At 53.8% G+C, this 19,559-nt stretch overlaps 7 protein-coding genes across 7 annotated transcripts; 4 read left to right on the top strand and 3 right to left on the bottom strand.

Moving 5' to 3' along the window:
• Positions 1–65: 65 nt before the first annotated feature.
• V2A60_001221 (uncharacterized protein) lies at positions 66–1,569 on the bottom strand (the record flags this gene model as incomplete). Its single annotated transcript, XM_083252583.1, has 3 exons — positions 66–691; positions 1,163–1,514; positions 1,567–1,569. The coding sequence occupies 3 exons, from the start codon at positions 1,567–1,569 to the stop codon at positions 66–68; spliced, it is 981 nt and encodes a 326-aa protein (XP_083108709.1).
• Positions 1,570–4,936: 3,367 nt separating this feature from the next.
• On the top strand, positions 4,937–5,749 carry V2A60_001220 (kinetochore Sim4 complex subunit Fta4; the record flags this gene model as incomplete). The annotated part of the gene is made up of 2 exons (XM_083252582.1): positions 4,937–5,261; positions 5,322–5,749. The coding sequence occupies 2 exons, from the start codon at positions 4,937–4,939 to the stop codon at positions 5,747–5,749; spliced, it is 753 nt and encodes a 250-aa protein (XP_083108708.1).
• A 1,713-nt stretch (positions 5,750–7,462) lies between these two features.
• Positions 7,463–9,243, top strand: V2A60_001219 (carotenoid oxygenase; the record flags this gene model as incomplete). Its single annotated transcript, XM_083252581.1, has 2 exons — positions 7,463–7,582; positions 7,630–9,243. 2 exons carry the CDS (start codon positions 7,463–7,465, stop codon positions 9,241–9,243), a joined length of 1,734 nt encoding a protein of 577 aa, XP_083108707.1.
• A 242-nt stretch (positions 9,244–9,485) lies between these two features.
• On the bottom strand, positions 9,486–11,165 carry V2A60_001218 (uncharacterized protein; the record flags this gene model as incomplete). Its single annotated transcript, XM_083252580.1, has 1 exon — positions 9,486–11,165. The coding sequence occupies one exon, from the start codon at positions 11,163–11,165 to the stop codon at positions 9,486–9,488; it is 1,680 nt and encodes a 559-aa protein (XP_083108706.1).
• Positions 11,166–11,516: 351 nt separating this feature from the next.
• Positions 11,517–12,889, bottom strand: V2A60_001217 (M20 family metallopeptidase; the record flags this gene model as incomplete). The annotated part of the gene is made up of 3 exons (XM_083252579.1): positions 11,517–12,352; positions 12,410–12,553; positions 12,631–12,889. 3 exons carry the CDS (start codon positions 12,887–12,889, stop codon positions 11,517–11,519), a joined length of 1,239 nt encoding a protein of 412 aa, XP_083108705.1.
• A 1,962-nt stretch (positions 12,890–14,851) lies between these two features.
• Positions 14,852–16,214, top strand: V2A60_001216 (Zn(II)2Cys6 transcription factor domain-containing protein; the record flags this gene model as incomplete). Its single annotated transcript, XM_083252578.1, has 3 exons — positions 14,852–15,277; positions 15,348–15,846; positions 15,895–16,214. The coding sequence occupies 3 exons, from the start codon at positions 14,852–14,854 to the stop codon at positions 16,212–16,214; spliced, it is 1,245 nt and encodes a 414-aa protein (XP_083108704.1).
• A 1,547-nt stretch (positions 16,215–17,761) lies between these two features.
• Positions 17,762–18,334, top strand: V2A60_001215 (uncharacterized protein; the record flags this gene model as incomplete). Its single annotated transcript, XM_083252577.1, has 1 exon — positions 17,762–18,334. The coding sequence occupies one exon, from the start codon at positions 17,762–17,764 to the stop codon at positions 18,332–18,334; it is 573 nt and encodes a 190-aa protein (XP_083108703.1).
• Between the last annotated feature and the right edge of the window lie 1,225 nt (positions 18,335–19,559).

The following is a 19,559-nucleotide window of genomic DNA, read 5'->3' as shown; positions in this document are numbered from 1 at the left end:
TGTCAAAGTGTAGCTTGGCTCTTTTTTGGCCATGCGATTGATCCAACGGTTCTCAACCCATCTGCTTATTCCTTGCCGTCGGCGCGCTTTCCATTGCCAGCGTGGCCCGGATCCTTGAGGCCACCGATAGGGGGGTCGTCGTCGCAGCCCGAGAGACCGCAGATGTCACCGCCGCCAGGGCCGTCGTCCGCCTGCTCTTCCCCGTCTCCAGCGTCCCGGGAGGAGACACGCTCGTTCACTTCCGGTCTGATCCCAGGGGGCCAGTTGCCTTGAACATTTTGTTCTCCGCGCTTCTGGGACGAGGCAAGGGACCAATCACCACCAGTGGATGCCGAGGACGCATTCTCGTTGGCAGTCGGCTCGACACCAGGAGGCCAGTTACCTTCAGCAACTTCTTCCGCGCGCTTTGACGGCGAGTTTGCGCCGTTGTTCTGCTCCATGCGTCTGTCAGGAGGCCATTTGCCTTGCGTGCTTTGTTGCACAGGTCCTGGTGGCCAGTTGCCATTCATCTTTTTATTATCGCGCCTGTCGGGAGGCCAGTTGCCTTGCGTGCTTTTCTGCACAGGTCCTGGTGGCCAGTTTCCGTCTTCGTTCTTATTCTCGCGCCTTTCTGGGGGCCAGTTGCCTTGCGTGCTTTGCTGCACAGGTCCTGGTGGCCAGTTTCCGTCTTCGTTCTTATTCTCGCGCCTATCTGGGGGCCAGTTACCCTGAGTGCTCTGTTCCCCGCGCCTATCCGGAGGCCAGTTACCCTGAGTGCTCTGTTCCTCGCGCCTATCCGGAGGCCAGTTACCCTGAGTGCTCTGTTCCCCGCGCCGATCCGGAGGCCAGTTACCCTGGGTGCTTTGTTCCCCGCGCCGATCCGGAGGCCAGTTACCCTGGGTGCTTTGTTCCCCGCGCCGATCCGGAGGCCAGTTACCCTGGGTGCTTTGTTCCACGGGCCCTGGTGGCCAGTTTCCGTCTTCGTTCTTATTCTCGCGCCTATCTGGGGGCCAGTTACCCTGAGTGCTCTGTTCCCCGCGCCTATCCGGAGGCCAGTTACCCTGAGTGCTCTGTTCCCCGCGCCGATCCGGAGGCCAGTTACCCTGAGTGCTCTGTTCCCCGCGCCTATCCGGAGGCCAGTTACCCTGGGTGCTTTGTTCCACGGGCCCTGGTGGCCAATTACCGTCCTGGTTCTTATCCGCACGCTTCTCCTCGCCGACAACATCGTTGGTAGCGTGGCCGTTGTAGGTGAGCGACTCGGACCGCCTGCTGGGATCGGTGCACTTGAAAATGCTGGTGCCCTCTTGGCGCCTGCAAGCAACAAGCCGTTTCATCTCCGGGTGCCCAGGGTCAATATCGGCAGTCTGCTCAGGGCTGGTTCCGTCATAGAAAGATTCGCACTCGGGGAAATTGCCCACCACGGCGGCTTCATCTTGCCATAAGGCGTCAACAGCACCGCACTGGACAGGGGCGGCAGCGGCGGCAGCAGCAAGCAGAGCGGCTGCCAGGCCGACTACCCGCATCGTGCTTTGATGCTGCAGGCCATTAGAAACAGGTTCAACGGAGCATATCGATCCATCTACTTACCATCGTGTATATGTGAACCAATATGTGAAAGACTGAACGAAGCAAATATGAGGTCTGCAAAGTTGAGCCCTATAAGGCTGTTGCGGAAAGGATCGAGAAAGCTCTACAAGATGAGCTAATGAATGCTGATACTAGAGAAGAAGGAAAGGTGAAGTATGTCCAAGGGCCGGGATGAGCTGGACATTTTAATACATGGACAGCTCAGCACAGCCTTGCCGTCAGCTCGAAGATTGGGCTAAACTCAACTCATTCAGAAGAAGCTATGGCGGAACCCGCATGCTCTGGTCCACTCCTAACTATGTGCTACTCAGTATTTGATGTGGATGAGGCTAATAAAATGGGGTGGCGCCGGGGTGACGAGACTTGTGCTGACAGGGAGCCCGTGCTTTGGAGATGATGTTTCGGTCAGTAGTTAGAGGCCTCGGAGGTAAGAGTGAGTGTGGCCAAAAAAAGCCGTCAGGCAGAATTCCTATCCAGGTTACAAGATTGGCATTCATCACGATACATTTCATGTGCAGCCACTCCATTTGTGCAGACAAACTACGTGTTGGCTCACTCTAGTTGCCGCAAGGAAATGATGACGGCACGCCGTGAGAGTGCAAGACTTGCCTGCAAGCCGCATCTCGTTTACCCCATCCCGTGGGCTTGTGTTAATAAACGAACAAGTTTAAGCAGCCCAATGCCCAAATTTCCAGGGTAAATTGCCACAGCGGCCAACTCGAATAATAGGGCGAAGCTAGTTCTTCTTTTTTTTTTTTTTTTTTTTTTTTTCTATTCTTTTGGCGTGATCCACGTGGCCGTCACACATTGGAAACCAACGGGCAGCGGAGCAGAGTTCCTAATCACTCGGCAACACCAAATATAGGTTACTTCCAGGGCGAAATCTTGCGGCATGTTCTCAAGGTGGATGGATGACTGCATTCGCCCCCGCTGAGGAAAAAGATGGATATTACGGCACAAGAAGGACTGGCCACTGCCCCTGGCCAAATTGAGACGAACAAGGCAGGTGATGAAAGCCAAGGTCTGGAACTGACCTTCATTGGCAGGTGGGCGCTCATTGTCTGGCCATATCTCAAATCACCGCCCCCTTTTCTCATAGTCCACTGTCAGCATTCGGCCTAGAATAGCACAGACAGCTTTCCGGACCTAGTTTCGAGTTGGCCCGACATGGCCGTGGCCGGGCTAGTCGTGATAGTCTTACAGAACTTACTTGTGTAGTCTTAGTTCTGCGGGTCCCCGACGAGCAGGATGATGTGCCACCATGACTAATCCCAGCAGAAGCTGGCAAGCTGGCTTGCATTGGCGCGCCAGCCCAACTCCGAAAGTACCCTCCACTCCACCTCAGCATCGGCGCGCCGTGGTGGTCAGCAGCACGGCATGCTCAGCTGCAGCCTTGGGTGGGTTGTCTCGCATGACAGACATGGCGCCCATGTGTCGAGGTGGCATACAATGCGACAGGATTCAGGGCGGGAAACGTCATCGTGCCTTTCCGGGGCATATGAGCCACGCCGTTTGGAATCCTTCTACAAGAAGCACTGTAGGCAGGCGTCAGCGGACAGTGGGCAGAGTCGTGTTCTCGGCCGTTGAACGTGGTGCAGTACTCGGCACTTGCCGTACGAGGTCTTCGACCCGGCGCAATGACTGGGCTCTCGATGTGGCTTGCTGCTCGGTGACGACGTCCCCTGTTTTCTAGAAGGCAACCGTCGCGTATGTTTGACGGCGCAAGCGGATGCAGTAGCACCATTCCTTAATCCTTCGGTCAGGTACACCCTGCTACATATGCAGAAGCTTGCCTGGATGGCATGAACCTAATAAGCTGCTAGGCTTACATAGGGCTGTCTGGCGAGGCCACAGGTGGGTGGCGGAGCAGCCCGCCCTCCGCTTGGCCCAAAATGCACCAGAACGAGGCTTCGGAAATCAAGTGGAGATGAGATGCATCCAAGCCTGGTTGATGCACTGGCTCATTGGTGTCACGACCGCGCCTCACTTCTTTGAGATACCAGACGATTGGAGAGGCGCAACTGAGGCGTGTTGCGAGAGTTCCCACTGCGAGGGTGATGTAAGACTATGTTCACAGAAAAAGACATGTTTTCTGTGAATCTGTTCCAACTCCCTAATAACTAATACTTTAGTAAGACGTTGCGTAACATCCGAGTCTGTGCATGCCTCCCACGCGGGTCCGCAGCCTGGCGGTTGGCAAGCCACAAAACCCGAAGATGGAAGCGGTGCTCGCTATCAAACCTCGGCCAATCTCGTTTGGTCAGTCTGGTCTCTTTCTTTGTGGCTGGACTTCGTTATTGGACTGCTGCTTAGCGTAATCGATACTACGCGAGCATCCAGAGTGGTGCGCGCAACGAATTCTCTCTAGGGACCAAGACTGTTTCGCGAGTGACTCGCGAGTGACGAATGAGTGACTAATGATGAGGATAATTAAATCTTTGCAGCTTTATTGTGTACACCGATCGTTCTTGCACCCTCCCCCCCCCGACCAGATTGACAAAGAAGTGCTCATAGCAATGGTTCTTGGGTCCAGAGAGTCCGCAAGGTGACAACCTGTCGCCAGCCATGTCTAGCTGTTGGGTCTTTGCACTTGATGAATCGAGGGCAGGTAAGCTAGAGGTGGAAAAGAAATACTATCAGTGAGTAGTTGCAGGCACCTGCTGCAAGCCCTCGGTCGGCCTTGGGGTTCTGCGTCATCCGAGCCCTGGTCGTTGTGGTAATACCTGGAAAAATCGATCCTGCAAATCTCGCTGATATCATTCATTCCGCTTAATCTTTCATTGCATGGCATTTATGTTGAAAAGCAAGGCTGCCAAGCACTCGCGTACCGAGAGTGAAGCGACGGGCATTCAATTCAGTCAATGCATACGTATCATAGTAGGCCGTTAAATGTAAGCTGACAGGATTGGACCAGAAGTAGGGCGGCAATATACGCCGACCCTGCATAAAATTGTGAGTATACCAATCTATTCGACGTTTATCCGTCCATGGCATCGGCTATATTGGCGTGAAAAGTCTGCAGCTGGGTGAAGCAGCTGATGCACTCTGCCCCTCGCGTTTAGGCAGTAATGAGTAGCGCTGGGAGGCACCCATCATCTCGCGTCGCCAGAATATTCGCTTGCAGATTCAAAATGTGATAGAATAGGGTACTAAAAGGAGAAGATCAAAGTCTCTCCTTCTTGGTGATTTCTGTTCTTCCTCATAATGAGTCCTACGCGCGTAAAGTGGTATCCATTCATCGAGAAGTCACCGTGATCCAACATGATGTAAACTTCCTTGACGCACCGCCCCACGTGATAGACTTCACCGTAAACAAACATGAGTCCGCCACCTTTGCAACACCATCAGGTAGTCTGTAATTTCTATCGCCATGGACACCACTACCTCAACTATCCCTGCCAGAAAGCAAGCTTTTATTGCAGCGCAGACTACTCTGCTCTCCAAACCTATTGCACCGTCACGCGCCTGGCGCGCAACAAACGACGCGTCCAACATACCCATCCGACAACGGCTGGTCGACGATGCTGTCTTCGAATTCAACCGCATTATCGAGGAGCATTGCCAACGGTCCTATGCGCCTCAGGCCAGTCGGAATCTGTCAGAGCGGATAAATAACATTTATGTTGGGCAGATAGACAATCAGGGCGGCGGCGCAAATGACGTTGAGGGAGGTATTGGCAAGGAGGTAGATCTGAGTGAGTCGCACGCAATTTTACCTCGATTGATTTGCTAATCTTTTGTTTCTATTTTGGAAGCCAACGATAGCACCATCGAGTCACTTCCATTTTCTTGGCCGTCAGAATTAGAAGCCGCAGCCAGACCAGAGGATGCGCAAGCCTTCTCTCGGTCCGTTTCCGGGCTTGTCGAACTCAGCAAGGAACGGCAACAGGTCCAGCTTCGTATGGACAAACTCCGCCGGCTGCAGTCCGCCATTGAACCGCTGCGCACATCAGACTCGGGCAGGGGCGTACAAGAAAATTTAGTCACCCGTAACGGGGCGGTAGAAAGGGAGCTGGAAAAAATGCGCAACCTGCTCGATCGCGTAGCTGGTCGCGTTGACAGCTTTCGAGATGCAAGCGCCAACGCACGTTCACGAGATTTGGTCAATATGGACGAGCTGCGAACCTCGAGGAAGCGGGCGGTGGACGAATTTCTGGCCGATTCCAAGGTGTTTTCGGGCTGAATACTACAAATGCATCAGTCTCCCTACGAGACGCGACGCAGAGCTTCATCTGGTGGAGCATTTCGCGGCCACCTGATCATCTTGACTAGATGGCGGCAAGTCTCCGTTCCTCTGGTGTCTGGCGCCGCGCAGGAGAGTGCCGATCGCCCTACAACAATCACACATTTCAACACGGTTGAAACAGCTGTCGAGTTGATGCCATGCGCAGCAGCTGTGCTGCAACACTACAGCGATGCAACGCAGTCTACGGTCATGCATCAGCCTTCTCAGCTACGATCCCGACAGCGGTAGGCAATGACGAAGCCGGAGCACAATATCAGCGAGACGATCCGGTCTGTCCTCCATACAAGGGCTCAGATACAGACTGATGCTATTAGTGGTGGCTAACTCAAAGACACGCTTAGTCGTTTATGGCGAGGTTTAGCGAGTCCGGTGGTGGTCGGCTTCTCTCCTCCAATTAGCGTCGCGCGAGTCGCATGGCCTCCGAAGCCAAGAAGTCTCCAGCGGTAAAATGAAAGGTCAAAGAGCGATACTTGCCGTCGCGAGTTAATATTAAGAAACGCGTCTTTGCTCATGTCTGTCTTGTTTCCTGAAATTTCTTGCTCTATTCTGTTTGTGCGCACCGTCCAGCAAGCACGAGCCAGATTGCGGTCGTCCCATCAGTTTCTGTCTACGGACCAAAGCAGTGCCAACAAGTTTTCAGCTACTTGTCGAGCGCACATCCGCCGACTTCTCAGACAACGTCAAGGAACAGCGCGTAACAGGGAATGGACATTCTTCCAAGTCTATAGATAATGTCCCCTAACGTGTCATGCAACATGGTGGAAGCAACCATCAACTCGACACCAAAGCACTGACACAGCAGCGTCACATATTACAATTACCTCCGTGTATTGCTTCTCCCACCAGCGCGTCCGGCGTATTTATCGAAAAAACTTATACTAACCCCAATTTTTGTACCTAGTGGCATTGGAGCATATCATTTTAGCCTCCCATTCGAAGGCTTATCAAAGCTTACGCTGACCTTTTCGCTTACGCCCGCCCGCCACTCGTCACCAATGCCAACCCTTCGGCGCCTTGGAATTACAATTCATCTCGATACAAAAAATAGCGGGACGTGCGTTCAATTTGATAACCGTTGATTTATTCCCAATTCTAGGAATCCCTGTCGATCGTTGACTGTCCTCTCTGGCACCAATATACACCTGTATGGATATTGTATATATATACCTTTTCCTCCGGCTGTTTCGCCTCTCCGACCTCTGTACGCCCCGATCATTTCGCCAAACCCCCTGTCAGCTGTGCCTCTATTGTATTACCCGCCGTATACGTCTCGGCATTCTATTTCCATCTCACAAGATTATTCACAAGATTATTGGCTACACATCTCCGCTGTCAAGCCGCTCGCTAATTCAACCCCGCTGCCATCGCTTTACTCTAGCTTCTACTACCGACATATTGGCGCCGAGCCTTAGACGTCACGGGTTACGTGTTAAGTGTCGGGTCGAATTGGCGATAGAAGCATTATTCTAGCTTCTCTCTTGTGTTATGCGTTGGCCTTTGTGCTTCCCCACACATCTTATTTAGACTTCTACCTCGGCATCGCTTATCACTCGCTTGTCACCTGCGTATCGTCTTCACTTCAGATCTTGGTCTTTCTCTTCAGACCTCCATATCTTCGCTCCGTCCAAAATTAAAAATATAAGGTTCAATATGGCACTGAGCGGCCCAGGTATCACCTTGCGCCAAGCTACCGATGAAGGCGAAGATGTAGCGGATTTTCAGAGAAGCAGACTTCAAGAAGGCTGGAAAGAATGGCCCAATGAAGCGGGTGTAAGTATCTTATCCTCGACGCATGTCTTGTGCTAATATGTATTTAGTTTGAAGGGCTTGAAGAACATCGCGGTCCCATTACCCTCAAGGTCAAAGGCTCGATCCCGGAATGGGCTGCTGGCACTCTTTACCGCACAGGACCTGGTCAAAGTTCTGTCGAGACCAATGCAAATGGTACCTATAACATCAGTCACTGGTTCGACGGCCTCGCTCACAGTCACAAGTTTGACATTATGCCTCCCACTACACTCGGCGGCCAGGCATCCGTCGTGTATTCCTCGCGGCGGCAATCTGAGAGACTGGAACAGCACATCAAAGAAACGGGCAAGCGATACTCACCTTCATTCGGCCAGCGTGCTGATCCATGTATGGGCATTTTCTCAAAGGCAATGGGGATTTTCGCTCCCCGTGATCAATACAACAACAATGTTGTGCTGCTACCCAACTTTCCAGGCATTGACGAGGGCCGCGAAACAACAGGCCAGACTGGTCACCGCCCTGTTCTGAAAAATTTGTATATCAGTACAGATACATCGGGGTTGCAAAAAGTTGACCCGCAAACTCTCGAGCCACTTGGCTATACTGATCAGTCAAGCCTGCATCCAGACCTCAAGGGCCCCCTCTCATGTGCACACGCACAGCGGGATCCCGAAAACGGCGATCTGTACAACTATAATCTCGACTTTGGCCGGTTCGCGACTTACCGCTTTTTCCGCGTCAGCGCCGCCACAGGCAAGACAGAAGTCTTTGCTACGGTGTCGGAGCCCGGTTTGGCTCCGGCGTATATGCATAGCTTCTTCCTAACGCCCAACTACATGGTTCTGTGCATCCCGAGCACACATATTGCGTGGAACGGTATGAAGATTCTGTGGGAACAAAGTGTGCTCAGTGCGATAAAGCCGTTCGACGAGACAATGCAGTGCCGTTGGCTTGTCATCGACCGCAAAGGAGACCGCGGCGTTGTTGCCCGCTTTGCTACGCCTGCATCCTTCTTCTTCCATTCAGTCAATGCATTTGAGGAAACAGCTCAAGACGAGAACATTGAGAATCGTACAGATATTTCACTCGAGTATGTCCGCTATGACAACACGGATATCCTCGACAGTCTTTACTACGATGTCGTTACGGACCGAGATGATGCAGCTAAAAAATTCTTCTTCACCGATGAACGTTACAAGAAGGGCCATGTCCGTCTGATGCGATATCGCTTCCGCCTACCACGTGACGGTACACAGCAGACTGATGCAGAAGCCGAAGCTGCCACAGGTGAGGAGGTGCTTTCGATTCCGGCTCCGCACGCTGGCGACTTGCCGGTTATCAACCCGCGAATGGTGCACAAGCCTCACCGCTACGTATACGCTGTAACAAGTCGTGGTATCAGCTCCTTTCTAGACTGTCTTGTCAAAACAGACGTGCAGACGCGTGAAGCTCTCATATGGCGAGGAGAGAAGGGACACACCCCTGGCGAGCCTATATTTCTGGAAAGACCAGGCGCAACAGAGGAAGATGATGGCATTCTGTTAAGTGTAGTACTGAATGGTGTGTCCAGGACGTCGTATCTGTTGTGTTTGGATGCAAAGTCGCTTGAGGAGGTAGGCAGGGCAGAGGCAGACTTTCCAATTGGGTTTGGCTTTCACGGACATCACCAGAGCCAAGTATAAAACAGGGCGAGCAACAAGAAACAACTAATCTTTTGGACGTAAAATAATGGTGGATTGCATACATGAATCAGATGTCATCAGTGACGGATGGCTTTTCAACGGTCAAAAACACAATTTCTCAATTATGTCAACCACAGCAAGGCAGTGCAGAGGCCTACTTGAATTCTAAGCAGTTCTAAGCCACATATGACTCACTGTTGAGTCTGACGTCTTTTGGCTTGCACTTGTGCTGCAATTTGTGATTAAAATATCCGCCACAGCGAATCCGACGGCTTTCCAAACTTGAACTGCCCGTACCAGCGGCACAGCGGCCACATGATGAGCAGACAGAGCGCCCAGACGCCAAAGAAGCCAAACACGTTATCAATCACCTTGTTCGAGACGATGCCGGCTGGCGACTCCTGCTGGTCGGTCTCGTGGCCAAAGACGGCACACATGACCCAGCCGGTGAGAAACACCACGGGCATGTGCACCACGTAGAAGAAGAGGGACGTCGTGCCAAAGTCGAGCGCGACGACAAGCCACCTCTTTGCAAAGGACACCGGGATCTGCCCCAGACCCGCGAGGAGCAAAAAGTTGGCCGCGAGCGTGAGCGCCCAGAAGGCCAGGTCCGGAGGGTACTTGATGGTGTAGAAAAAGGCAGCCGGCGACACGAGGTACTGGTTGCCGCCGGAGGAAGGGTGGGGCGCGGCGGCGGTGTCGTGCTCGGGCGTCGGCAGGCAGTTCTCGGAGAGGTTGCCCACGTGCAGCAGCCGGGTCAGCACGAAGACGACAACAAAGACGAGTGCCGCACCGATGTGGCAAAGCAGGCTCCGGACCGGGCGTGTACAGCTCATCACAAGTCTCCCGTACAGGACGCCGACAATGGCAAAGGACAGCCACGCCAGCGGCGGGAACGCAGACAGCACGCCGGGGGCGCTGGTTTCCCAGAACCAAAGTCGCAGCCACCAGTACTTGTCCATTTCTCTATCGTCCCAGCCTGTGGAGCCGCCCGTGGTCATGGCATCGCGCTCCAACGTGCTAAATTTGGTGGCGACACACTGGCCATGGTCGGCAGACAGCCATATATTCCAAGAAATGGCCACCACGCTGAGGATAGCAAGAAGCATGTTATGTACATGCCCTGATATTCTCGCGGCCTTCTCTTCTGCGCTGCTGCGTCTCGTTCGCCCGGCGTGTAGCAGTGGCTGCTCCGTGTCGGAGTCAGAGTCGTGATCGCACGCCGCCGCCTCGTCGCCCGCAAACACCTTCTCCAGGGTCTCGGCAAGTTTCCGCTCCATCTCGTCGACAGCGATCCAGAGGGCGCCTGCGAGGAAGTAGTCGACGGCCAGGGCGAAGAGGACAATGTTGAGAAACCAGACCTGACCGGCCGTCAAGACGAGGCTGTGGACGACCATGACGAGCGTCAGCACCGCCATGCGCAGCGCAAAGTAGCGCAGCAGCCGGAGCGCGCCCCAGCCCTGCCGCCGGCGCGAGCGACCCAGGTATACGACGCCCATGCCGAGTAGCAGGGTGAAGCCCGGCGCACAGAGGTGGGTGAGCGAGCGGACGAGGTACCCGGCGGGCCGGTTCCACGACTCGACGGGCACGCCGTCCTGCTCGGCGTGCCGGCCTAGACCGTGCTCCCATGGCCGCAGAGCGATGCCGAGATGATCCATGGCCATGAACATCATGAGCAAGCCGCGCAGCAAGTCGGGGCCGAGAACCCGGCGCTGCTGGTGCTTGCTGCTACCGGATGTGTACTGGGTGGTCTCGTGGCCATTGGTCGCCATCGTCGCCGTCGCCGTTCTCCCATGCTGTATCGCGTTGTATCTCGGGAATGAGTTGTAGTGCGGGATCGTGCTTGGTCGTCGGGAAGGTTCTACGTCGATTGTGTCGGCGACGGCCGGCGAGCCGTTGCCGACGGGGCCGTCGAGAGACATGCGATCACTGCTTGTAAGTGATTATACTGAGCCAACGCACGAACCGCCAAGAGGTGGTACCTTTGCAAAAAAGCGCGCAGAATTCGACACGCAGTCAAATGTTGGAGGTATGAACAAATTGACAGCGGCTGGCCTGGTCTTTCTCGTTAATTATGAATCAGAAAGTCTACGCATTGGTCACAGAGAGCGCGGGCCAGGGAGGCGGCGGACTTGCGAGCATCTCCGCAACCACTAACAAGCCACTAACTTGCACCCACTGAGCAGTCCGCGAGCCGTGATTTGTAACGTTCCGGAACGAGCGACTTAATCCTTTTTTGTCACTAGCCTTGTTCCAGTGTATTGATTACTAAATTAGGAGGTGCGACGGTTGTTCTGCATGTCCCGCTCCCAGGTACTTTTGATCTCGGCTAGGAAGCGCGGGTCGCGCAGAGCGTCCACGGCTACTCCGGCGAGACCCTTGGCCACGCGCAACGCGCGGGCATACGATGCCTTGGTGCCGGCCGACTTTGCGAAGCCTGGTTTGTGCGGGCCCTGGCCACCCGGCCCGGGTTCGATCTCATACATAGGACTGATGGAGGGCATGGCGTGGGACACGTCGCCCTGGTCAGTGCTAGCCTGAGTTTTGCCGTTGGCGGCATCCTTGTCCGCCTCGATGGCAATAGCATGATCGTTTCCAAGCCCGTTGTAGTAGCGCGTGAACGCATCGGCCATGGGGCCGTTGGAGACGTGGTTCTTGTACGCGCCAAGGTTGGTGACGGCGAGCCTGGCGCCTGTCGCGAGCGCGCCGGCCTGGAAGCAGCGGACAACCTGCTCGCGCAGGGTTTCCAGCCGCTGGGCCGAATCTGCGCGGACAGTAAACTCGCCGGCTGCGTACTTGTGGATAATGTTGCTCGCGTCTCCGCCGTGGGTGATGTGACCCTGGATGATCTCGCCCGGGACGGTCTGCTGGCGCAGCATGGAGAAGTTGTTGTAGCCCTGCACCAGGGCGTCGAGCGCGTTGACGCCAAGCCATGGGTTCGCGGCCGCATGAGCGGCAACACCAAAGTACTCAACCTTGAAGGTGGAGATGGCCGTCGTGCCCATACGCGCTGACGATTGCTGGATGTTGGGGTGCGAGATGAGGCTCAGGTTGACCTTGTAGTCCTGGTAAGCGCCGGCTTCAAGAAGTTTAATCTTCCCGCCGCCATCTGAAAACTATCAGCACAGGTGAGGCCATTGCAAGCCAGACTCAAAGGGCTACGTACTCTCCTCGGCGGGGGTTCCGTAGAGGACAATTTTGCCGGGAAGCCTCCTAGCTGCCATGACCTGAGCAGCGGCACTGGCGCCGACAATCGACGACGTTGCAATCAGGTTGTGGCCGCAGGCGTGTCCTATTCCCGGCAGGCTGTCTACGCATTCAATGTGTGTTAGTCGGCGTGTTGGCAGACCTGCATTTTCTATCATCACTATGGCCTGCAACACGCACCATATTCAGCATTAAACGACACCACCGAGCCGGGGACACCACTGTCAAACTCGGCGATCCAAGCGGTTTCCAAGCCAAAGACAGACCTCTTGACCTCCCATCCTGGTTGCGCCTCCATGAAGGTCACGAGGGCGTTGTGGGCAATAAATTCGTGCCAAGCGAGCTCTGGGTTATCGTGTATCAACTGGTTGATGGGCCAAAAGTCAGCGCCAATTGCGTCGGCAGCGCTGCTAATGTCGGCGAGTGCCTCTGGAGCCATGTGAATTTGCATCTTATTCGAGGGCATTTGGTTCTGGTTGATGCACCAACTCAAAAATCCGGATTGAGCGCCACTGCTCGAGCTTGATTGTGTTGTCGCCGTCGACGGTGGTCTTCTAGGTACTGGTAGTCCTAGACCGGGGCGTTGTGCGGGGGCGAGTCGGGACCACCGCACTCATTGGGGGGTGGGGGGCCAGACGTATGACTGAACGGACTGATGGTGGGAAGCGAGAGGCTCGAGGTGGTTGGCATGCGCATATCAACTGACTAACTTAGTTAGTACTTGAGTAGCTGGGTGCTCCGTAGTTGGTCGGCACATCATCTCATGTTGTCGTCTCTTGTCTTGGTGACGAATCGAGCTTCTTAATCAAGAAGGAGGCGATGCTGCTGAGCACATCCATCTAGGGCCGAGCGCACGCCAAGCACAGCCGGGCCCCCTAACGCACGACCAGACAAACGATTCGAGGGCCATTGCCGGTTGCATTTTTCGAACTCATTTGTGATTGACGCCCCCCCCCCCCCCTTGCATTATATCCACCTATAGCCGGGCATCGCTACTTGGTAGGTGAGTGACTGGATCGTGGTTGCGTCGGCAGATGATTCCGGAAGGGAACAGCGAGCGGAGTTGAGAGGGCATCCATCAACTCTGGCACATGGCAAAGGGTAGGGTCAGGGAGGGAGAGATGGGGGGGTTATTCGAGTTGCCTGAAAAGGAGAGGCCAACGCATTCAAATTGGGTATTTTACGAATCAAGTCTTGGTACGGCACAGATAGCATTGGTATTTCGTTAGCAATAACTGGTCAGCAGCTGTCTGCAGGGCCGCCGTCGCCGACACCGCTGTACCCTGATGAGCCCTACGTGAATCGATAACACCCCTAAGTACATGGCACTTGTGTAAGTAGCTTACCAAGTACTGACCTGGCACCCTGGGTATACAAATTCCTGCTTGCAGATACTTAGGCTGTTACCCGGCCCAGTACCTACTTACTTACCTAGTTTACCTGCTAAATAAGTACTTACCAAAGATACCTGATGTAGTTCACTTCTAGTACACCGTATAACTACCGGTACGTGCTTACCGAACGGAGTTGGCGGTGGTCAGGGCTTACCTCGACCGTTATTATACCTAGGTACTTAGTGGGCAGGGGGCTTGGGGCCTTGTTACTAAGGTCTTTACTGACCCGGCCAGCCCGGCCCCCCCTCCCTCTCTTGACCTACTAACTACGGGCTAGTAGGCTACTACCTTCCCTGGCCCCTCTCATCATCGCCTGTCAACAGCGGCCACGCTCCAGAGGCGGCACCACCTGGCAGGTCAGACATTGTCAACTCCGGAAACCGGAAACGGGCCGCTCGGGCGAAATCATGTCCGGGGAAAAATACAATTTCTCCCAGGCTCGCCTTCAACACGTCCTCGATCGTCGAGACATCACACGTATTCCATGAAACAGGCTTTTCGTCGCTCTTGCACCCAATACTCCTAGCCCTGTGGCGCGCGTCTCAGCCATGTCGCTGGTCATGGGTCAAGCCTAATACATATGTAGGTACCTGCCTACCTGCCTGCCTGCCTGCCTACCTGAGGATTATATAGGCCAACTAAAAAAGTGCCGTGCTGAGCTAACAACGGCTGCTTCCTCGCAGCCCGCGCTGGTCCTTTCGCACTCTTTGGTCGCTTTCGAAAAAAGCTTCAAAAACTCTGCATTAGGTGCCTCGCGCCGCACCGCCATATAACTTCGACCTCTTACGATAGCTCGCGCATCATTCCCGTCCCTGAGCCCTGTCCCTGCAACCACTATACCCTCTCTCCATGACAGAGAACCCGCACCACGCGCCGGCATCACCAACTCGTCATCCCCCGCAGACGCCGCCGCGGGGCTGCGCCAACCCATGTTGCGCCTCCCGACTCGGCCATTTGCCTGCCTGAACCTCTCCTCGCCGCCGTCTTGACTTCTCCCACCATTCGCCATGTCGCCAGACAGCTCTTCCTCCTCCTCTTCCTCCTCCTCCGCCAGCAACTCGTCGGCCTCCCCAGAGTGCAGCGACTCGGCCACGAGGTCCAGCGACACCGCCAGCGTTACCACCTCGCGGGGCGGCCGCCAGCCTCTCAGCCGACGAGGCCACTTCAAGTCGCGCATGGGCTGTTTCAACTGCAAGAGACGCCGTGTCAAGTGTAATGAATTGCGGCCGCAGTGCTCGCCCTGCCGTCGTCTCGCCCTCGACTGTTCCTATCCCCCCACGCCCACTCCCGCCGCCAGCGTCATCCGCTCCAACCCGTCCATGCTCTCCATGGAAGACCTCCGCTTCTATCACCAATTCATCACCACCGCCATCCCTCCCCTCCCGCTCAAAGCCGACAAGGGCTGGATGGAATGCGCCGCCATGTCTCACGAGGTGCGTCGTGCGTCGAGCAGAAGAGACCTGCGCCTTACCAGCAAGCGCTAGCACTAACTCTCTATCCCAGTATGATTTTCTCGCACACGCCGTGCTTGGCCTCGGTGCCTCTCATCTGACACGCCACACAAATGCCGACTTCAACTCACAAGCGCTGCAGCACCGACTCGTGGCCATCAAGCAGGTAAACGAGCAGCTCAGTAACCCGCCCTCGAGTCAGCAGTCCCTCGACGCCATCCTCGCTGCTCTCTTCTGCCTCATCACACAGGCCTCACTCATCGATGATGGCCTTGCCGACTACATGACCATTATTCGCGGCGGTCACCTCATCGTCATCATCATCATCGGCGACATGTCGAAATCAGTATTCCCCGGCTTTACTGTCGAAGGGCACAACAGCATGTCCGCCCAGCTGGTACGGGAAGACCAGCGCGACGATATGACGGACATGAACGACTTTGCAATGTCGCTGCGCATGCTGCAACCTCTGATACAAGCCCCCTATGAGCACAGGTATTACGGTTTATTGAAGGAGATATATCCTGCTATGCAGCGATCCTCTCTACAAGGTAAGAAACGACACAACCCTCCCCTGTACCAGGGAGCTAACAATTCAGCCTGGATGATGTTTTCGAACCTCTTTCGGTTCCCCGCTACATTCAGCAACGAAGAGTTTATCGAGCTTGTAAATCCCGAAAACTATGGCTCTAGGCTGCTGCTGATACACATGTTTCTCGTTGATTATGCCATCGCCGCCATATGCCTGTCCCCGGACATGCCCGTCAGAGCCCCTGCGCGGAAACACGTCATTATCAAGTGGGCGAGAAATGCGGCGTTGAGTATGCCGCAAGAATATAAGCGTTATACGACGTGGATCGAAAGCTATTGCGACAAACTGGAGCAAACCGCGGACTGTCGTCACCTGTTTACACCCTGAGGCCTCGACGAGAGCCAATTTTTAGGAAGCGAGAACTTGCAAAGCGCCCGCTAAGCCTGCCCATCAATCTTTTACTATATAATAATCATTCCTTGTACACGCCTGGCGCGGGGGTACGACAGATGCTCGGCGTGGGTCTGCGCAAGAAGTCGCGTCTCGTCGACGAGTGCATACGTCTGGAAAGCAGCACAGGCAAGGGCACACATGATCAATACCAAATGTTGGATATAAAATATAATTATGCTGTATATAGTCATGAATCAAAGGACCGGTTTTTCTTTTGCGCATCGCGAGTCTTTCGTAACCTGACAGCCAATACATGACCCAAGCAATGGATTCAGTGCTCCACGGGTCTTGGTACATAGCAAGACCCCAGCACGTCCAGAGACCGGCATAAAGTTATCCGTATAATGCAAGAAAAAGACAGCCATGAATTCATCTGTGAACTACTTACTTCCCCGCCCAGTTGCTGCTGATTTGGTGTATCCACCACCAGCGGGCCTCATGCAGTCCCGCACTGGAAACGGGTCTACACCGCACCATTCATAAGGGCTGATAAGAAACCCGCCGCCATCAGCAACTCACAAGCTCATCCGAGCTCATGAGTACCTGGTCTGGTGGTCTAGTGTAAGTAACACTTCATCCGATGTTTCAGCAGGAACCAACATTCGAGCCGGCCCACGGTCAGGTTGTCTGGTCCCAGCTTGAAGCCATCACCACATCAGTCATCTATCATGCTCAGTGACTAACTGTAATACGCAGGGTATGATTCTCGCTTAGGGTACACCCTGAGTCAATATGCGAGAGGTCCCGGGTTCAATCCCCGGCCAGACCCATACTTTTTTGGACATTGTCCTTTTGCCTTTTTTTTTCCACGTTGGTCTTGGGTTTGGATGTCGAGGAAAGATATTTTTTTGGGTATGGGCATGCGCTCTACGGATATGTGGGGTAATGCAGAACTTTTTTTTTTCTACTAGCAGAGAGTCTTTTTTGATATCTTTGTTATCGAGCGTGACAGTGGCTGCAAGATTGGGTGCGGGCAGTGAGTGTACTTGCCCATGTGGTCATCATGGCAAGCCTCTCATCACGAGCGGTCTGTTTATTTTGACTTTGCTTTTGGTCACAATGAAAAGTTTGATTCCAGCGTATCAAGCTTAATTCGTGTTTCTGGTAGCACCGGTCATTGTGGGCAAAGTATACTGAAGCCTCGCGTACTGGGCGATACCCAAGTAGCGTTGCGCCAACGAGCCACCAGTAAGGTAACTTTTCTATTTCAGAACGGGCCGTCAATTTCGAAAAGTATATTCAGAAGCGTTTAGTTCAGAAGCGTTTAGTTAGGAATATAAAGTCTTCCACATCCCTTCCCTCTTTCCTTCCCTCTTTCCCTCCCGCTCTCAGTCCTTCCCAACCTCGAAACATCTAAGCAACTTACCAAGCAACTTACAACGAAGATCAACGCAGTCAGTACAACTCTCTCAGGATCTTCCCCCCAGTTCCCTGTACTTTCTGCTACTAACAACTTGGTCAGAACATCCTTCACATACAAAATGAAGGCTCCTGCTGCTGTCGCCATTCTCGCGGCTGTCACAAGCGCTGAGTCCTCCACCACCTTCAGGACCAGCTTCATTGCCACCCAGGCCAGCAGCCAGCTTCCGGATCTCCCACCCTCCTTTCATGGACACCCCACAAACACCTCATCCCACCTCCCAGGAGCCTCCATCATCGTTTCCCGCGGAAGCGGAGGCTCATCAACAGCCGTTGACGGGGTCCTTGACCCTACTTCCACCACGGGCTATCGCCGCCGATCGGTAGCCCGTGAGAGCTTTATACAGTTCCCCTCCACGACTCGGAAGCCTACTGTCACTACTACCCCAACTCCTAGTTGCACCTTCCGTCTCGACGAATATCCTACCACCTTCCAGCAGTTCTCATCCTCCTCTCGGCGCCGGGCGAAGCCTTCTCAGAAGCCGCCGAAGCCCGGCCGTATTCCGGACCCCTTCTGCGCGCACCCACAGCGTATCACGATCCCTCCACCTTCCATGCTGGATCCATTTAGTGCGCATCCAGCGCGTATTACCGTCACAGACACTACCGCCGCTCAGACTACTGGGTCGGCGTAGACGGGCATTCAAGAGCCAGGCGGTGACTAGGCCATGCGGCTGGGAACGAATATGGGCAGCTGCACGGCACAGGAAGACGAGAAAATTTGACGAGGAAATGTGAAGAGATGCTATTTGAACTTTACAATGAATGAATAGATTGGAGGATCTTAATTTGCAGAATCAAGGAAATGGGAATGGAAACTGTATGCTAGCTTAATACGTACCCGAGTTTTGCTACAGATGCTATTACAATGCCTTCTATTTAAAATTGCTTCCTGAATCAGAAACACTCATCGTATTTATGTCACTAGCCAGACTCGTCATTGGAGGATGAAAGTCAGCCTGCTGAAACACTTCGTCATGGATGCGAGGTCAGGACATGCAGTACCCAGCTTGCCAGCCACCAGCCAAGGGGATGACAGAAAAGCGAGCGCTCCAGCGACCTTTACACACAACTACACAAAAGGCATGAAAGACGCTTAGTGTCAAATTCTTCTTTTTAATTGAATGTAGGTAGGTAATGATTCTACGGTATTTAGTATTTTTTTTTCTGTATTTCTATGTAATACTTCACCTACTAATGATTGTTGTAACAGAGGTTGTGGTTATTGGCGGATTTTCTGTCGCCTCTATGCCAGCAGATCAGGGAGCTACCAAATCCAAGTTTCCGAAGGCCATCATAGTGATCCACAGCAAATTCGACGCTGTTGATATTCGATCGCAAAAATGAATACATGAAAGTAGGCTTGAACGCAGATATAGAAGAGACTAGCCACGCAGACTGGGATCAGGTTGGGGGGTGAGGGTCTTACTACAAAACTGCGAGTCAAACTTGTAATGACACTTTGTCGGCCTGTGTATTATTTGCCTGCCTCAAGTTCTATTTCAAAGAATCAACTCCCAAATTTTTGGGGGCTGTATACAGAGCATGGAAAGCAGTCGTGTACAGAGAGGGATGAAGCAGCTAGCTCAACTTGACTGACAGGGGAGCGATGGTAGCCATACAGGCGACTAGGCAATAGTCTCGAGTTAAATTTGGCCAACTAGGACCGATCTCAACTAGAATTCTCGGAATATTGAAATTCAAGCTTTTTTAGATGTAATGCTAGATTTGTACGGACAACTTTTTGTGCCCTGCGTGTCGCTCGTGTCTCAGCCGTCCCTGCCTTGCCTTGTGCCCTTCTAATGGCCGCCCTTGTGAAGCGTTGCACCATGGCCAAATCTTTGCTACATCTCACAAGCC

The sequence above is a fragment of the Cordyceps javanica genome, chromosome 1 (assembly GCF_051103115.1).
Source record: "Cordyceps javanica chromosome 1, complete sequence".
Lineage (NCBI taxonomy): Eukaryota > Fungi > Ascomycota > Sordariomycetes > Hypocreales > Cordycipitaceae > Cordyceps > Cordyceps javanica.
Note: the sequence above shows the minus strand (reverse complement) of the source record. Positions and strands in the feature narration are given on the sequence as shown.